The sequence below is a fragment of the Schistocerca nitens genome, chromosome 4 (assembly GCF_023898315.1).
Source record: "Schistocerca nitens isolate TAMUIC-IGC-003100 chromosome 4, iqSchNite1.1, whole genome shotgun sequence".
Lineage (NCBI taxonomy): Eukaryota > Metazoa > Arthropoda > Insecta > Orthoptera > Acrididae > Schistocerca > Schistocerca nitens.
The window spans coordinates 304,958,734-304,978,132 of NC_064617.1; the positions used below are offsets into that span (position 1 = coordinate 304,958,734).

General features: G+C 40.4%; 1 protein-coding gene across 2 annotated transcripts in view; it reads left to right on the forward strand.

Moving 5' to 3' along the window:
- LOC126251541 (uncharacterized) overlaps nucleotides 1-19,399 on the forward strand; it is a 60,675-nt gene that overhangs the window by 17,017 nt on the left and 24,259 nt on the right. The window contains exons 2-3 of one of the 2 annotated variants that reach the window (XM_049952049.1): nucleotides 15,326-15,515; nucleotides 16,840-16,887. In XM_049952049.1, the coding sequence (XP_049808006.1) occupies nucleotides 15,326-15,515; nucleotides 16,840-16,858 (209 nt within the window). In that variant the 3' untranslated portion in view covers nucleotides 16,859-16,887. Of the gene's footprint in view, nucleotides 1-15,325; nucleotides 15,516-16,839; nucleotides 16,888-19,399 lie in introns of those variants that run through there. The other variant, XM_049952048.1, reaches the window with a different exon arrangement.

Sequence of the window (19,399 nt, forward strand, 5' to 3'; positions counted from 1 at the left end):
GACCTATTGCATCTTCTAAGTGTCCTACCAATGAAACGCAACCTTTGGCTCGCCTTCCCCACAATATTATCTATGTGGTCTTTCCAACTGAAGTTGTTCGTGATTTTAACACCCAGGTACTTAGTTGAATTGACAGCCTTGAGAATTGTACTATTTATCGAGTAATCGAATTCCAACGGATTTCTTTCGGAACTCATGTGGATCACCTCACACTTTTCATTATTTAGCGTCAACTGCCACCTGCCACACTATACAGCAATCTTTTCTAAATCACTTTGCAACTGATACTGGTCTTCGGATGACCTTACTAGACGGTAAATTACAGCATCATCTGCGAAAAACGTAAGAGAACTGCTCAGATTGACACCCAGGTCATTTATATAGATCAGGAACAGCAGAGGTCCCAGGATGCTTCCCTGGGGAACACCTGATATCACTTCAGTTTTACTCGATGATTTGCCGTCTATTACTACGAAGTGTGACCTTCCTGACAGTAAATCACGAATCCAGTCGCACAACTGAGACGGTACCCCATAGGCCCACAGCGTGATTAGAAGTTGCTTGTGAGGAACGGTGTCAAAAGCTTTCCAGAAATCCAGAAATACGGATCCCAAACATTCGAGCAGTACTCAAGAATAGGCCACACTAGTGTCCTATGCGGTTTGCTTTACAGAAATCTCCCAGTAAACCAAAGTCAACCATTTGCCTTCCCTATTAGAATCCTCAGATGCTTGCACCATTTCGTATCTCTTTGCAATTTTATGCACAGATATTTAAACAATGTAACTGTGTCAAGCAGGACACTACTGATGTTGGTTTGTTTTTCCTGCTCATCCATATTAACTTACATTTTTCTACATTTTGAGCTAGTTGCCATTCGTCACACCAGCTAGGAATTTGGTAATGGAGAGAAGTGAAGAGAGTAAAAGTTTTAGATGGAGACCAAGGCTTGAGTACAGTAAACAGGTTCAAATGGATGTAGTTTGCAGTAGTTTGGCAGATATGGAGAGGCCTGCACTGGGTAGACTAAAGTGGAAAGCTATGTGAAACCTATCTTTGGACTGAAGACCACAACAACAACAATTATTAGCGTTACAACACGATGAACTATGTAGGCTAACAGAGATACTCCTCAAAACAGCTAAAAAACAGTGCTCATTCAATATCATTATTCACATATTTGTCTTCATAGAATTTCTGCCATTCTCTACCTCCACAAAATCAGTTTTTGTAATGTTCTGGTCTCAGAGATATAGCATCCCTGAAAGTAAATTTATCTTTTTGAATGGGGCCAAATATGAGGAAGTTCGGTCAGTATTGGTTGTCGAATCAAGGTTCATCTACATATATACTCCACAAGCCATATTGTGGTGTATCGTGGAGAATACATTGTGCAGTACCACCTCCCCTCACCCCACTCCCCATTACCAGTCACAAATAACACATGGAAAGAACAACCAATGTTAATAAGATTCTGTATAAACTAGAGATTATTGGTGTTACCAGTGCCCAATCACTGTCACCGTAATAGGACCTTCAGCATTCACCATTTAGCGTTTCATTTGAACACTATGTACTATAGAATAGTTATCATATTTTTATTGCTTTGATCTTGATAATGATATAAATATGTACAAAAAGTGACTGTAAGCCAGTTGACATTCACTGCTGAACAAAGCTGCCTCCAGACATGGCTGTGTGTTGTGCTTTTTAGCTGTATACTACATATCCATGCTGTTCTACAAATTTTCTTGTGTCATTTACCCATCTTACATCAGGTCCTTCAGTTATATCTTAGAATCCAGACAAGAATTACTTTGTATAAAAAAACTGTCAGTTATTTTTCCACTTCAGATTTATAAGAATCCAAATTTGACATGACAAGTCAACCGAGAAGGTTGTATCCCAAACACCCATCGCAAAAGACTTCATAACTGAGAACTTCGTTGGCCCATCAGTCAACCAATTGTCTGGCTACATATCCCACCCAACTACATTTCATTTTCATTACAGTCAAAATTATATACTTGTAGGGGGTTCATGACTCTAGTGTGACTGTGATATTTGCAAAGGACCACAAGCCTTTGCAGTAGTATTTCTCTCTTTGTGCTGCTGGTCCAACCTCTGCTTGTCCTGGTGATCCCAGGATTCTTGAGCAGGGAACTGGCGTGTGCCACCCATCCTCTTTACCATAACCTTCAGGCATTTTTCAATGACCGCTGTTGAATGCAATGAATAAATTTTAAATGTGAACATTTTAGGTTAGGCTTTAACGTGACTGGTAACAGTAAACTTGTTGTTTCATTTAATGGCAATGAATAAACTTCATATGTCACAGAGAAAGGGGTTTTGCCTTAACACCCTCTATATGAAGGTGTGCTATGTGCTGATTGAATGGATGGCTGCTTAGGTAGTTAATCTCAGGAATCTGCTTCACCTCAGTTGTTTAAGTCGTAACCAGGTAAGTGAGATATGAGCTGTATAGATCCTTAACTGTTTGAGGCACAATATGATCCTCCATCTACTAACTAAGAGCACTCCCAACATTAGATCGAGGTCTAATAAAACTGCAGAAGTCATCTTTTACACTTTATTACTACTCACAGAATGCAGGCTAAGTATCATCTTTCTGTTACTCAGTAGTGATGCTCTCGAACTCTGCAACCGAACTGGGGCTTACCAGCGATGGGCAGCTTGTGAAGTCAACATTTACAGAGGATGCTGAACTCTCTCTCCGTGTAGGTATGGCAGTGCCTGCTCTTCAGAATCAGGACCAACAGGAAGGAGAGAAAACACGTCAACATTTGCAATCTTCAGTGTGGCCCAGTACAAGATTTCGTACTGATACTGTGACAGTAACAAAGCCCAACATTATAGCTTCTGAGTCGTGTGGTGGAACAGGTTTGGATGGATGAAACAAAGACTGAAGTGGCTTATGGTCTTACGCTAGGTAAAACTTCCAACCAAACAGATAATGGTGAAACTCTGTCATGCCATAGATAAGGGCAAGCACTTCCTTCTCAATTTGAGAATAGTAGCACAGCTCCAATCCCACACAAAGGAGTGTCCACTGCCAAAACCACAGGCTTAGCAGGATCAAAATGAACAAGGCATTTGTCAGTCAACAAGGCATTTTTAAGTTTCTGGAATGCATCTTGACAGTCTTTGGTCCAAACAAAAGGCACATGCTTCTGGCACAAACGTTGCAACAGAGCCACTATCTAGGCTGCAAGTATAAAGCGGATATAATATGTCAACTTTCCAAGAACTGACTGCAATTCTGTTATGTTCCGTGGGGCAGGGAGGTCCTGGATGACCAGCAAATGTGATTTAAGGTTGTGAACACCTTGACTATTAATAACATGGCTGAATTTCAGTCTGAAAAAAAGCAAATTTTTCCAGACGACACCTGAAACCTGCAGCTAAAAGTACTTGAAAAAGCGTACAAAGGTTACTGATATGTTCCTTTGGTGTACGTCCTGACACCACAATATTGTCCTGGAATTCGAACAGCTTGGAACTTTTGCCGTATGCTGTTCTAAGTAGCGTTGTAATATGATAGGTGTGGAAGCACAGCCTAAAGGCAAGTGCAAAAATTTGAACAACCCTAAATGTGTGCTGACCACAAACACTTACTGAAACTCCACAGCTAGTGGAATTTGCAAATATGCATCGCTTAGGTCAGTTTTTGAAAAATAGTGGCCCACACCAAGCGTGTCTACGAATTCCTTAGGGCAAGGCAACAGGTAAATATGAGCTATTGTTTGTGGACTCACAGTGGATTTAAAATCAACACAAAGACAACGTCATCCAGAAGGCTTTGGTAAGATTGATTAGCCTGGACAGGAGCAATAACACCATTGTCTTGCCATTCTTTAAGTTCACAATTGCAACTTTATCTCTAACTGCATGAGAGACAGGACACGCTCAAAAGAACTTAGGTTGCACATTGTCCTTCATTGTAATGTGCAGCACAAAATTATTTGTTGTGCCAAGTTCTTCAGTAAATAAATCAGGAAACTCCTCAGTCAATTAAGTAACACTGTTACTGTTATCAAAAGTACATTGTGCTGAATATGAAGACCAAACAAATCAAATGAATCTAACCCAAAAATATTCTCACAGCAAAGTTGTAAATGTCACTGTTCTGGTGTGAGGCTGGAATGTAGCAGGGATACAGTATGTACCGAGCACATAGTTGTACATAGTAAGTTGCATGCAAGATTTTGCCACCTGTTGTGAGCCCATCTGTTCACAGGTGTCACGATTACGTAATGTAACCGAAGTGCCAGTGTCTAACTGAAGTTACACATTGCGTCCGGAAATGGCTAAGTTCACAAGCAGTTTGTTGACTGTTGTTGCTCAGCACTTGGGTGGGCTGAAGGCACGTCCTGAATTTGGTCATTACTAGTACCAATGGCCAGTTTAGAAAAAGCTATGTTCACTGAATGAGAAGGTGCTCCATGCTTATGAGAGCAAATGCGGGTGGAGTTCTTTTTCTGCTACAGTCACATAGCAGCTTTCAAATGGTTCAAATGGCTCTGAGCACTATGGGACTCAACTGCTGTGGTCATTAGTCCCCTAGAACTTAGAACTACTTAAACCTAACTAACCTAAGGACAGCACACAACACCCAGCCATCACGAGGCAGAGAAAATCCCTGACCCCGCCGGGAATCGAACCCGGGAACCCGGGCGTGGGAAGCGAGAACGCTACCGCACGACCACGAGATGCGGGCCTCAGCTTTCAACAAGCAAAGCAAGTTGCATTCCACAAAGGGCAATTTTGTCTTTTATTCATGTAAAAGCAGTGGGGACATGATTTCACAGCAGATACGTGCATTGTCACTTGTTTACTCTGTCCATACCACAGTGGTCTGTTTGCATGTGGTAGTTGGTCACAAGGCCGTACCTGTTTGTCACTTTGTGTTACTCTGCAAGTGGGAGCTACGTCAAAGTTTTCCACATCACTCACACACAAGTCCTGATGTTCAATAATTTGTAACACTTATTTCAAATTAGGATCAGAAAGTTTGAAAATTTGTTCTCGAATCCTACTATCTGGCATATTGTATGTAATTGCATCATGAATCATTGCATCATTAAACTACTGTCTGCAGCTACATTGAAAATGACACTGTTGTGTCAAACCCTGAAGTTCACATAATGTCTGTTTTGGTTTTTTCCCTAATCAAAAGAACTTGTAACAAGCTGCAGCAACTTGTACCTGATCCTCGTAATACTTAGTAAGGGCTGAAACTAAGTCTTCAAAAACTAGCAAATCTGTCCTACTAATTGGGAAAAACTTAGTGAGACTGTTGGATTGCAAGAAATAAGAAAGTTTCACAGTGCCTTGAAGTGAAGTGAAGTGTAGCACAATGAGTGACTGACTGAGCATACCACTTGTTCCATTCCCCTTGTTGTTCATTGAAAGCTCGGAAAGGTTGAATGCATGGGGGTGGTGCTGTGGATGTGGCTGGCTGTGGTGAAGTTGACGCAACAGCGGCTTTTGCATTAATAAGCTTCAGGACTGCCATCATCACCTGCTACATTTGATGGTTCTGAAACTGAATAAACTGAATTAGATTAAAGTCGCCAGTAACCTGAGGTGTAGGCTCAGGTGACTTAGGAGGCAGGTTAGAGGCCATTTTAATGAGAGGAGGCCGGCAACAGATTAATTATAAGCAATGCGAATGCACAAATAGTGAAAGCATTGCTGCTTGTCTGCAAGAAAGAACACAGTTTGTAGCAATGCTCCTCTGGAAGAAAAGAGAAAAATATTAGTGACACACTATGACGGAGCAGCGAGGAGCGAACCTGCAATCTGCGGTGCTAGATTTTTTGTGTCTGATGCTGTTGGCCAGTGACCGAGCGAGGTGGCGCAGTGGTTAGCACACTGGACTCGCATTCGGGAGGACGACGGTTCAATCGCGTCTCCGGCCACCCTGATTTAGGTTTTCCATGATTTCCCTAAATCGCTTCAGGCAAATGCCTGGATGGTTCCTTTGAAAGGGCACGGCCGATTTCCTTCCCCATCCTTCCATAATCCGAGCTTGCGCTCAGTCTCTAATGACCTCGTTGTCGACGGGACATTAAACACCAATCTCCTCCTCCTCCTCCTCCTCCTCCTCCTGTGATGGCCAGTGGCAGGAATCCAAAATGACCTGTACATAACACTTGCAGATTAATGGAGCACTTTATTTCGAAAAAGAAACGCAACATTAGTTAACTTCTCATTATGAGGTGGCTTGGTGTGCTTTCTGTGCCTCCCACATACAATTACTTTTACACTCTATTACTACTCGCAGAACACAGGCTAAGTATTGTCTTTTTATTACTCAGTACTGATGTCTTGGAAGTCTGTGACCAAACTGCGGCTGACCACCGATGGGTGGATGGTTAAGTCAGCGTTGACAGGGGATGCTGAACTCCTGTCTTCCTAGCTAGATGTGGCACTGCCTGCTCTTTCCATTGGCATGTGAGTCAGCACCTTTTTGATGCCATTTTGTTGTGCAGTGCTGGTCGGTGTGCAGCCAATGGCGTAGGACTACACGCAAGCATTGTAATAATGACACCCTTAGTGGTGAAAGGGTGACAGGTGGAATAGTTGTGTTTGTCAGCATCTCTTACAGGTTCCCACCCCTCAGAGCTATAGTACTTGATACAAGGCACAATTACATTTGTTCATATCCCATGTTGTTTCAGTGTGCTAAACTTATCTAACTTCTCATTAACTTGAAACTTCCTGGCAGATTAAAACTGTGTGCCGGACCGAGACTAGAACACGGGACCTTCACCTAGGCTGTTCGAATCTCGGTCTGGCACACAGTTTTAATCTGCCAGGAAGTTTCATATCAGTGCATACTCTGCTGCAGAGTGAAAAATCTCATTCTGGAAACATCCTCTAGGCTGTGGCTAAGCCATGTCCCCACAATATCCTTTCTTTCAGGAGTGCTAGTTCTGCAAGGTTCGCTGCCATCTGTAAAGTTTGGAAGGTAGGAGATGAGGTACTGGCAGAAGTAAAACTTTGAGGACGGGGCACGAGTCGTGCTTGGGTAGCTCCATTGGTAGAGCACTTGCCCACGAAGGGCAAAGGTCCCGTGTTCGAATCATGGTCCAGCACACAGTTTTAATCTGCCAGGAAGTTTCATATCAGCACACGCTCTGCTGCAGAGTGAAAAATCTCATTCTTCTCATTAACTTGTTAGTAATAGATTCTCACAGACCTCACTCTAGAACTCCTTCCCACCATTTTGTCCTAAATATGCTAATGTATGAAATGTGCTTGGGGGGGGGGGGGGGCTTCTCTATTACTTGTCTGTGGAGCCTTGTTGTAGAGATTCTCACAATATGAAACTGATTACGCTAAATATTTATTAAAAGATACAGTTCAGCACCACATTGGGGATGTTCTCTGCAGTAGGCCTCACTACATGTGCTCCTTCCCTTACTTTATGGAAATGGTAAATGTTACATTCCAGTGACTATTTTTCTTTCTTGACCTTAGCAAAGGGAGCAGTATCTGATTGATGGTAGCTGCCAAGTAAGATTAACTGAATTCTGAGCTACCAGCTAGCTTTGACAGGAGAATTTGACAGTGTGCTGGTGTATGTGGTCAATGTTACAGATCATTCACAATGATCATCCATTCTGAAGTCTTGCCTCATATTTTAGAAGAGTTCCTTGGTGGAACAGTGGTGTCAATTTACATTAAGCAATAGGAGCGCAGCACTGTGAAGACTGAGAAGCAATTGATCTGCAAGAAATCTTGTAATGTTTTGGAAGGACAGGAAAAAGATCTGATTGCATGATTCCCTGTGCCACAAAAACAGTTGTACCTCATCAATAAAAATATAGGTACCAGTAAGGAGGATTTCTGGGGAAGGACAAATATCTTGACTCACTGCTCTACTGAATAACAATATCCTAGTTTCCACTTAAGAAAATATAGCCCAAACAGTGGCAGAACATTTCTCCCAAAACACCTGCATGGCTAGCCAGAGTCCCACATTTCAGTTGTGTAATGAGACTGGATCATACATCAAACAACATATAGGATTACAACTGTCTATTTACAAGCTTGGAATTGGAACCAGCCCTGTCATTGGCTCTTATCCTCACCTAAGGCTGGTGATGTTCAGCAGAGCATGGTACAGTAAACCCGTTTGCAACAAAAGAAACCCTCCTTGCTGCTTTCAGCAGAATTATTAGATCAATGAGCACTACCCCAACCCATAAAGGGAAGCAACAGTAATATCCTTCATGAAACCAGGGAAGGCAACAGTTGTATTGTCACCTTAAGACGATGTGTGGGAAAGTCTACTGAACTGATCGTTAGCCACCATATTGTCTAGATTCTGGAGATCTGAAGGCTCCTTGGCAACTACCAGTATGAGTTTAAGAAATATCATCCTACTCCCGATAATCTCACACTGCTGGAGGTGGCAGTACAAGAATAAAAGTGATTTCAAATAATAAACAATCATATATTGTGCGAAGGTGGTGCCCCACAGCTTGGAAATATTTTTAAGAAGTCATTGTTCAACTCCAAGAGCTGATAATAAATAAGCCTACTTATTGATTACAACTGATTTCAGTCCTTAGACCATCATCAGATACCATGTATACCAAAAAAGAGGACATATGAAACACATTTCACTGCCAACATAACACTCTCTCTCTCTCTCTCTCTCTCTCTCTCTCTCTCTCTCTCTCTCTTTCTTCATATAAGCACATGAAAACTCACATAATAAGATCTCACATGCTCACTTAAAACATTTAGAATAACTTATTTGGAGATATGAGACCCATGTTGTCAGATATAATAAAACCCATCACAAGTCACAAGAAAATAAAAGTAAGATATAAAGTAGGGGCCTGACTGTGTTCATAAATGTAATGAAACACTTAAATACAGTGCATTCGCACAGTTGCCTGTTGTTGAGTAGTGAAATAGATTGTCAAAAATAGAATGTACCAAACACTATAATCTTTGTTCTATATGAATTAACAATAAACTGTGTCCAGTAAAGCCCAGCCTTTGACAGTTATGCGTGTCATCGTAACCACATTGCCTCCATCATAACCAGATTGCCCGCATGATGTAGAGTCATCTTTTTAGACCAGGGGAGCCATCAGTATGCAGTGCTTGCAACTTAGCCCTGTTTAAACACTACATCTTTAATTAGGTTTGTTTTATTTGCTATCAATTTCACCTGTTAAAAATACAGATGTTGTAAAAATATTAAAATTTTGTTTTGAGCCAGGGCATCTCTGTAGAGAGAGCCAATTTATAATGTGTAACACAGTGATTTGTTCTACCAGTTTTTATCAAGTGATCAGCCACTCACATAAATCTGAAGTGCTATTTTATCTTTCATCTCTTCTTGGTTTTACTTTACTCTTCGCTATACATTCGTTTACTGTTAATTTTATTTATTACTAATTATTGGATATTTGAGCACACTGTTGACATCTCAGAGACATTAAATAATATTTATCAGATTTTGTTAGCAATGACCCATGTATGCTTGTTATAATTTTAACTGTAGGCATGCAGTTTTGTAAAACTGTATTGAGGAAAACTTGTTTATTTGTCTCTTTCAGAGACTTAAGTTTATTCATTTCTCATATTAACGTACTCTGTTTTATTGCTCATCATAATTCATCTTCTGTCAGTGATGGTATTAATAAATTACTGATATGTGAAAAACATTTCATATTGGAATAATCTGAACTGTCATTTATCAACTTCAGTGGCATTCGTCCTATAGCTGTGGGCTTCCCAGTGTTGTGGAATACTCCAACCTAAGTCAGCAGTGTGGCAGGCAATGTTGGCATTGGTGTAGATTGGGAGGACAGAGTCCCGCAACAGGTCTGGTCCCGAGGAGCTATCTTCCTTGCTCTCTCAAGTGTTGACATTGCCAGACAGTCTCTGAAAAGCAACTAAAGTGTCCAAAGGGCATAATCACCAGAACACTTCACTTGTCACACAAAAGCCATACAGTCACATTCAGCAAGTACACTGATAACCATGCCATTGAACACCATAAAACAACCACCACCACCACCACCACACCTTCGCTCCATTCTGTTCCCTGATTCATTGGTTGTTTCCCTTTCTCTCCTTTCAAGATCAGACTTATGTCTCTCTATTATTTGATGGGAAATTCGCCATGTTTCGTGGCCATTAATCAAACCAGGTAATACATTGATTGTGAAATTTCCTTTTTAAACACATCAGAAGTTTATTTTTGAAAACCTTATTTTGTTTACCCATAAGTACTCTAAGCCATCTTTAATCTTTTACTTATTTCTTTGCCTGTCCATTGAATTGTCATCTCCAATTATATTACGTACAGAAGCCCAACTGGATCTTTGACTTCATTGTCAATTTGTACTATTTTCTTTTTGATATGTTGGTAATAAATTATTTTATTCTAAATATGACTGATTTTCATAAATTTGCTCTACCAGATTCTTCCTTTTCTTTTTTAAATTTCTCTGCAAGCAGTCCAGTAATAATTAGCAAAACAAAGGGTGTTCAAATGTGTTCCATTGACAGATTCTTTTTTTCTCAGTTTATGGGTCTAACACTTTGCAGGGATATGAAATATAATGATCACACAGGCTCAGTCATGAGCAAAGCAGATGGTAGACTTCAGTTTACTGGTAGAAAACTGGGGAAGTGCAATTAGTCTACAAAGGAGATTGCTTACAAATCACTCATGTGACTGGTTCTAGAATATTGCTCAAGTGTATGGGACAAGTAACAAATAGAAGTAATAGGGGATATTGAACATACACAGAGAAGGGCAGCACAAATGGTCACAGGTTAGTTTGATCTGCGGGCGAGTGTCATAGAGAGAGTGAAAAACTGAGCTGGAAGAGTCTTGAAGATAGACATACACTATCCCAAGAAAGTCATAAAGTTTCAAGAACTGGCTTTAATTGATGACTAGGAATACACTGCAATACCCTATGTATCACTCACGTAGGGATCATGAGGATAAGATTACAATAATTACTGCACACTCAGAGGCATTCAATCAATTTCTTTCCATGCTCCATATGTGAATGGAATGGGAAGAAATTATAATAACTGGTACAATGGGACATACCCTCTGCCATGCAGTTCATAGTGAGCTGCAGAGTATAGATGTAGATGTATCTGGAAACTTCATATATGGTTGCTAAAAATACTTTTAGTGATACAGAATATTCACCTCACTCTGAATTTTCACTCTGATCAATTCTCGTGGAAGCTGTATCATTAATTTATATATTCTACAGTGGTTGGACAAAGATATGGAAACATATGCTTGCTTAAACATAATTGCAGATGCTAAACAAATCTGCAGGTTGTGCTGTTGTATTTGACTAAATGGCACCTGAGCGATGTCCTTAATATCATGCAAATGTCGGTCATGGTCAGAACAGTGTTCTTTGTAGTTGTGAGTGCATTATGTCAGAGCTAAATGAATGCAGATGTGGGCAAATTGTTTAGCTTATATGGTGGGTGCTCCCATAACCAAGACAGCCAAAGCGTTAGGTGTTTCAAGAGACATTGTATCAAAGATTACACCCCATTCAGGAAAAGTAGGAAAAACACATCTGCTAAGTCACAGTGTAGAGAGAAGTATGTGGTGAGTGATTGTGAAAGATGATTGTGATTGTAACAAAAAATAAGAATAACAGCTGCAGAAGACACTGCAGAAGTGAATGTTGCACTCGAGAACCATGTTAGCACCAAAACAACACAAGTGTCTGTTAAGTGATTGTGACAGGTGATTGTGATGGTTATGAAAAATAGGGATGACAGCTGCAGACGTCACTGCAGAACTGAATTTCACACTCACAAACACTCTCAGCATCAAAACAACAAAAAGGGAGCTCCATGAGCAGGGAATTGCAGGTATAGCTGGAGTGGTTAGTGATGATTTGGGCAGCCATATTGTGGTGGTATTCCCTGGGTACCCTGCAAGGTCGCTTTGCTGCCAAGGATTACGTGACCATTTTGGCTGACCAGGTCCATCCCATTGTACATTGTTTGTTCTGCAATAGTGATAATGTGTTCCAAGACAACAGCCACCCTATCCATGCAGCTCACATCACCCAGGATTGATTTTGTAAGCAAGAGGGTGAATTGTCACATTTTCTCATGCCATCACAGTCACCATATCTCAATATTATTGGGTCTTTGGGGTCCATTTTGTAGAAAAGTGTGTATGATCACTATCTATCTCCATCGTTATTACCTGATCTTGCCATTATTTTGTAGGAAGAACAATAGTAGATTCCCTTAAACCATACAGACCTGTATTTATGCATTTTGAGATGTTTGGAAGCTGTTTTGAATGTTGATGGTTTTCCTACACCATACTGGCCTCATAATGTGTTTTTAGTATTTCCATAAATTTTGTCCATCCCCCTGTATAGTATTTTAACATTGTGCAAATGAGCCATTGTGCTTTATCTGCATCTAAAGCTAGCTTTTTCCTCAGTATATCCAAAGTCTTTTCAAGTGAAATTGTCTTCCATTGAATATATTTCTTCCTGTGCTACACAGTAATTAATTGGCACTTCAGTTTAAATAGTGCTAACTTCCCTATTTGTCATGTAATCAACCCACTCCCTCCCCACCCCACTCCCAGAAAAAAATCCATCATAGAAATTCTTTGAGTGAGGGGGAATAATTCCCATATCAGTTCAGTCATTACCATTACCCTACACTCTGGCCCAGGTGTCCCATGGTGGCCCTTGTTTGGCGATGTAGCCTGACTCCTAGCCTTATTCTCCTTGTTCTTTTATGTTTGCCACTTTCATGTTTTATTTTTCCAAAATTTTATCATCTTGTCTGTGCCACCCATTTTCTTGGGTAACTGGTGGTGAGGCGGTGCTATTGGGATGGAAAGGGTGCTTCTACCACCGCATACCGCACTTCGGGGACCTCCAGCTGCATTTTGGGCTTAGCGGCTTCCCCTCTCTCACTCCCCTCCTGCTTCTCCTTATTTTATCTCTGTCTTATTGTATCTTCTTTACAATCGGGCTTTCCAGTATTTGCCTTTTGTACCTTTCTTCTGAGGATTATTCCTGTTTCAATACATAGGGGATGAAAGGACTGCAGAGTTTGGTGCCTTTAACTCCAACGTCCAACCAACCATTACCCTAATATCTCTGCCAGTGGTTATAATTGACAGATCAGGCATAGTGAGATTCAGTTCTGGGCACAGTTACCACAATGTAGGTATTTCCAATTTACGTAAGACATTTAAAACAAATGACCAAGTCATTTACTTCTAGAAAAGTATGTGTGAATTCTTTTTCCTTTGTTGTCTGTCACTCAGAACTACTTGGAAAGGGGGTTGACAAACATGTTACATGAAGGAAAAGTCAGCCACCATAATTTAAGTTACAGTTGAACCTTTTGTGCATCACAGAGCAGAGACTTGACCTAATTCCTGAAATCATTTGGGAAAATATGGCCCTTCCTTTTCTCAGAAATTGAATGTTGTGGGACTTGATGAATTATCTCATAAATATTTGCTCCCTTTTAATTTTTGACCTGAACCACTTATACAACCCCTGTTATTCATATTCTTTAATCAAATGGTGGGTAAACTGGTTATTTGCTACTTCATTCATTATACTTTTTTTTTTATTTTTTTTTTTATTTTTTTTTATTTTTTTTTTTTATTTTTTTTTTTTTTATTATAAGGAACCTCCAACACATCATAAGAAATGCCACCTAGTTATATTTGATGTTTACAGATTTCAAGTCTCATCAGTGGACATGTATAAAAAAGTTACTGGTGAAAAATATTTCCAAAGTGTTTTGAAAATTATATTTAAAAGGCCAAATTTAGTATATTTATTCCTTTAAGCAGTTGTCTTTACTTATTTAATTGTTTGTATTCCATCCAAAGGATTTTCCATTGCATCACCAATATTTGTCATGTACACTGATGAGGCAAAGCATTACGACAAGTGCTCAACCCAAGATTGAATGCCAACAGGTGGCACTGCGGGCACGTGACACAGTAAGGAAAGCATAGAAGCGAAGCAGAGACTGATGGGGAATCATTCTAGAAATGATGCAGGCCACTCGTCGGGAAATCCTTCGTCATATGTGACTTTGACAAAAAGCAAATGCTTACAGCCTGGCATCTGGGAACGAACATGTAGGAAATGGTGAAACTGGCAGCTGTGTGCATTCAACCATTGTGAGTGTGTATGGTAAGCAGTAGAAGGAGGCCTACTTAGGCAACTAAGTTTTGGACGTGCACACTTCATCACAAAACACAGAGGTCGGAGGCCTTGCACGCTCTGGAAAGCGGGATAAGCAGTTGTTTGTTGTAAATCTGATAATACACTACAGTTGCAAATCTGATAGCAGACTAAAATGCTGTTGCAGGCCAAGTGTTTCAGAGCACACTGTTCAGTACACATTTGTGAAAACAGGGTTCCACAGCAGATGAACCCTATCTAATATTCCCAAGTTGCACCAACAACATAGTTAAGTTTGCAGTGGCTTTAGGATAATCAAGACTGAATTGTGGATAGTGAGAACATGTTGCCTGGCCAGCTGAATCATGTTTCTTGTTAAACAGGTCAGTGTATGTGTCTGGATATGCCACATCAAGGTAAATGGCTGTTCGAAATTTTGAAATTAGGACCATGCCATGCCATGCCATGGCTGCAGGCTATTGGGTTCAGTATTGTGCTGGAGGTGGGTGGGGGGGAGGGGGAGACACACATTTACCTGGACTTCCATCTTCCATAGAACCTTTGGTAGTAATTAACGGCACCATGACAGCTCTGGAATATGTGAATGATGTGAAAATTATTGCGAATCACCTGCGTCCCTTAATGCTTGATGTCAACCTCAGTGGCAGTTATGTCGTACGCCATGATAACTACCAAAGTCACAAGGCCAGAATCATTCTACAGTGGTTTGAGGAGAATGATAGTGAACACAAGTTGACGTCATGGCCACAAAATTCACCTGATCTTAACCTGATGGAACACATCTGAAATGCTATCGGGCTACAGATCCACACCAACAAAGTGCCAGACCATAATTTGCTGGAGTTGTGTGACCTGTGCCAAGTGGTGCCACATATCTCTGGAAAACTACGAAGGACTTGTTGATTCCCTGTCACACACAAGTGGTGCATGGCTAACCAGACTATTAAGTAGTTGGTCATAATGTTTTAGCTCATAAGTATGTGTATTTTGTGCAACTGTGCGTTACTTTTCAGCAGTTTGTAATTGCTTTCAATTGTAGATGATGTTGATATACCACTTATATTAACTCCATTTTACAGGAAAAACTTTTGATACATGGAGTGTTAAGCTGTTGTCTTTATTGTCAGCTGTATGGCATCTTGCAATAGACCTCAAATGGTTTCTAATACCACTTTTGACGGGCTTGCTGATTACATATGTAACGTGGGTTGTAATTTATTATGACAGCAAAGTGCCAGGAGTGCAACCGCCAAGTCCCTTCAGTGCGTCGTAAGTATGAAATAAACATTTGTTCTGTGACATTGTTTGCTTTAGCTATTAAAAATGTGTTCCAGGTAGAGTAAATAATGCAGTTATTATTCCAGTTTTCATTGAAGTACTGTAGAAACATACAAATATTGCATGAATTGACAGAGAAAGAGTATAACTATTCTATGCACTGAGTGCCCAGTATTACACATTTATTTGTGAACTGCGTTTAAATTCTAACAAACACTGTCACTGCACATCTTAATGTTACATGTTTATCACCTAAATAAACGTAGATGATGTGACTGTGTCCGCCAGCAGCCACAGCAGAGGCTCACACATGACGCCATGGCCTGGTCTAGTCTGGTAGTGAAATATCCATCATTATGCATATGGTAGCCAATGTGTTAAAACTGGATGCGTACCCCACACGAGGCTCAGCTTTTTGAGTATGTGCATGGCAAGCATGGGGCCCCAAGCCATTGCAGTAATTCTTCCTTTCCTGTGCTGCAATTATACAGTCTGACTATATTTTTCGTCACATGTATTCCCTAGAACAGATTCTCCGCTGATGCCCTAGTTCACTCATAGGACGTTGATTTCGGCTTCTCCCACTTCGTTCCCTTTATTTCGGTTAACATATGTTCTGTTCCAGTTCTGGGTTATACTACCACATATTCAAAATTTTTACAGATTGTGCAGGGAAAATAACCCAATACCCAGCAGGTGGCCAGTTCATGTAGGGGTTCATCAGGTATCCATATGCTGGTAGCCCCCTGACCATGCAGGGATCACAGTGTTGATGCCCAAGCTGTTACCCTTCTGTGCGTGTTGAGGATTAGGTCCCTGTCCATTGGGAAGCATCAGGGTCCCAGGCACTAGCCACATGTCAGGTTGCCTTTGCTCCAACTTGGATGGCACTCATGGAGAGAGCCCTCATTCAGAGTAGGCAGCATCATGGCAGATATTTAGCATCACGAAATGACCAAAATTATCAGCATGTATCCAGGAGTTTCTGGCAGTCTTCCAGACTCAAATTCAATGCCAATCATTATGAGTATAGCAACTTTCTCTCCTTGGCAATGACTTAACAGTCAGTTATTCCTCCCAGTTTGCATCCAAACAGATGGAGGATCCATTCTCTCTACTCAGCCATGTTTTTTGTGGAGAATATTGAAAACATATTTGGTGAACTCCCTTCCCTTAGCAAGTTATGAAGCAGTTCTACATTAAGACAGAAAATACTACCCAGTTCTGGTTGTTACCATCTTGTAAATAAATTGATGTGTCCGTTTTCTTCACACCCAAAAGCAACTGAACATGATACAGGATTAATTTTTCACAGCACCAAACGCTGCAGATGAATGAAGAACTACATCAACACCTGGAGAGGTGAGGGATCTACTTTGTATGTCACGTATGTTGAGGTTCACCAGACAACGAGGTAGACACTAGCACATTCATCCTTGCTTTTGAGTGGGGATTCGCTTCCAGAGGGGGTCAACATCATATGTGGCCACTGTGAAGTGAAGTCGTATTTCCCATCCCGGTGTTTTACTTTAAACGCTAGTGATTTGGGCATATGTCTTCCTGGTGTACATATGACCCTGTTCATGGAGACTGTGGCCACCCACTTTGCAATAATGCATCACATGTGTTACCACCTGTCTGAGACAGTTTCAGGAACGACCACCCACCCTGATCCCAAGAGCACGCTAACCTACCATATTTACTCGAATCTAAGCCGCACTTTTTTTCCGGTTTTTGTAATCCAAAAACCCGCCTGTGGCTTAGAATCGAGTGCAAAGCAAGCGGAAGTTCTGAAAAATGTTGGTGGGTGCTGCCACAACTTATTTCTGCCATTGAATATATGTAGCGCTACACAGGAATGCTTTGTAGGCACAAAGATAAAATACTGGCGCCAAAACCTCTGCGTCAGTAAATAAATAAAAAAAAGGTGGAAGACGAGCTTTTTTCTCCGCCCCGAGTTTCGACCACTGCATTTTCATACATTATCAAACGTAGTAAATACAGATTCCGTATTGTTCATCTTCGAAATGTAGCAGCATTTCAATGTACTACGAAAATCCGACTGGCAAGACTGGGATGTTTGTCAATATGGCCAACTCTATGTTCTGAATTTCTTCCTATCTGTGAGAAGAGATGGTTGCTAATAGGAACTTTTATAAATTGTGAATCACATACAGTATTCTCGACACCTAAGAATAATACGAATATAAACCTTTTGCCATGTATTGTTTCATGTTTGCTGCTATCTCATTTAAATCCTATCTGCCTAATAAACTACGAAACTAGAGAGACAACAGCAAACGCGGAAGAATATACATATCATGTCATGTTTATATTCGTATTATTCTTATGCTTAATAATGATAGTCAGAAATGAAGCACGGCAATTGACTAGATTTTTAAATCTAAGATGACTCTAATTTCTGTGTGGAATGTAATGTACTAAACCAAGAACAAAGTGATGTAATTGTAAATGATGTTTTTCACAAAATTATTCAGTGGTTCTCAGCAAACGGACTCTCTTTAAATTTTGATAAAACAAAGTATATACAGTTCCGTACAGTAAATGGCACAACTCCAGTAATAAATATAGACTTTGAACAGAAGTCTGTAGCTAAGGTAGAATTTTCAAAATTTTTAGGTGTGTCCATTGATGAGAGGTTAAACTGGAAGCAACACATTGATGGTCTGCTGAAACGTCTGAGTTGAGCTACGTATGCTGTTAGGGTTATTGCAAATTTTGGTGATAAGAATCTCAGTAAATCAGCTTACTATGCCTACTTTCATTCACTGCTTTCGTATGGCATCATATTCTGGGGTAATTCATCGTTGAGTAGAAAAGTATTCATTGCTCAAAAATGTGTAATCAGAATAATTGCTGGAGCCCACCCACGGTCATCCTGCAGACATCTATTTAAGGCTCTAGGAATCCTCACAGTATATATATTCACTTATGAAAGTTGTTGTTACTAATCCAGCCCAGTTCAAAAGTAATAGCAGTGTGCATAGCTATAACACCAGGAGAAAGGATGATCTTCACTATGCAGGGTTAAATCTGACTTTGGCACAGAAAGGGGTAAATTATGCTGCCTCAAAAGTCTTTGGTCACCTACCAAACAGCATCAAAAGCCTGACAGATAGCCAACTAACATTTAAAAATAAGTTAAAAGAATTTCTAGATGACAACTCCTTCTACTCATTGGCTGAATTTTTAGATATAAATTTGTCATGCAATATTTTGTGTAATGTAATATCTTGTACAGACATCTTTTATTAACCGACACGTTCCACATCATTACGAAGTGCCGTATTCATGATCTATGGAACAAGTATTAATCTAATCTAAAGAGGCACCTGCAAATATTTTCAAACAGAGAAAACTTTTCGCTAAACTCTCGTTCAGAACATCATCTATTATAACGCAGTCTATTATTTAGTTCTTGATGATCATTATCAAAGAAAGGAGCAGTGTAAGCAACAACAAGTAGCAGTTTCTTGCCATTGTTTCGCTAATGAGACGATTCTCTCTCTCTCTCTCTCTCTCTCTCTCTCTCTCTTCTTCTTCTTCTTCTTCTTCTTCTTCATCTTCTTTTTTAAAAAGCGGCGGTAGCGTGCACAAAAGCAAGCCATGCCGCGAGCAGCGACAGGCCGTAAAATCGCACTATCAGAATGCAACAAACAATGCATGATGCAGTACAGTAATGCATTTTCAGCTTAGAGTGACGTAAACACCCATAACAAAGAAAACTGCGCTTATCAGATCAAAGAAAAATAAGCAATCAATTCAAACCAAACTAAGCACGTGGAAAAGGAAGGGTACCTTTATAAATACGGACAGAGCGCCTAACTCATATCAATGGCTACCTGGTAAAGCTT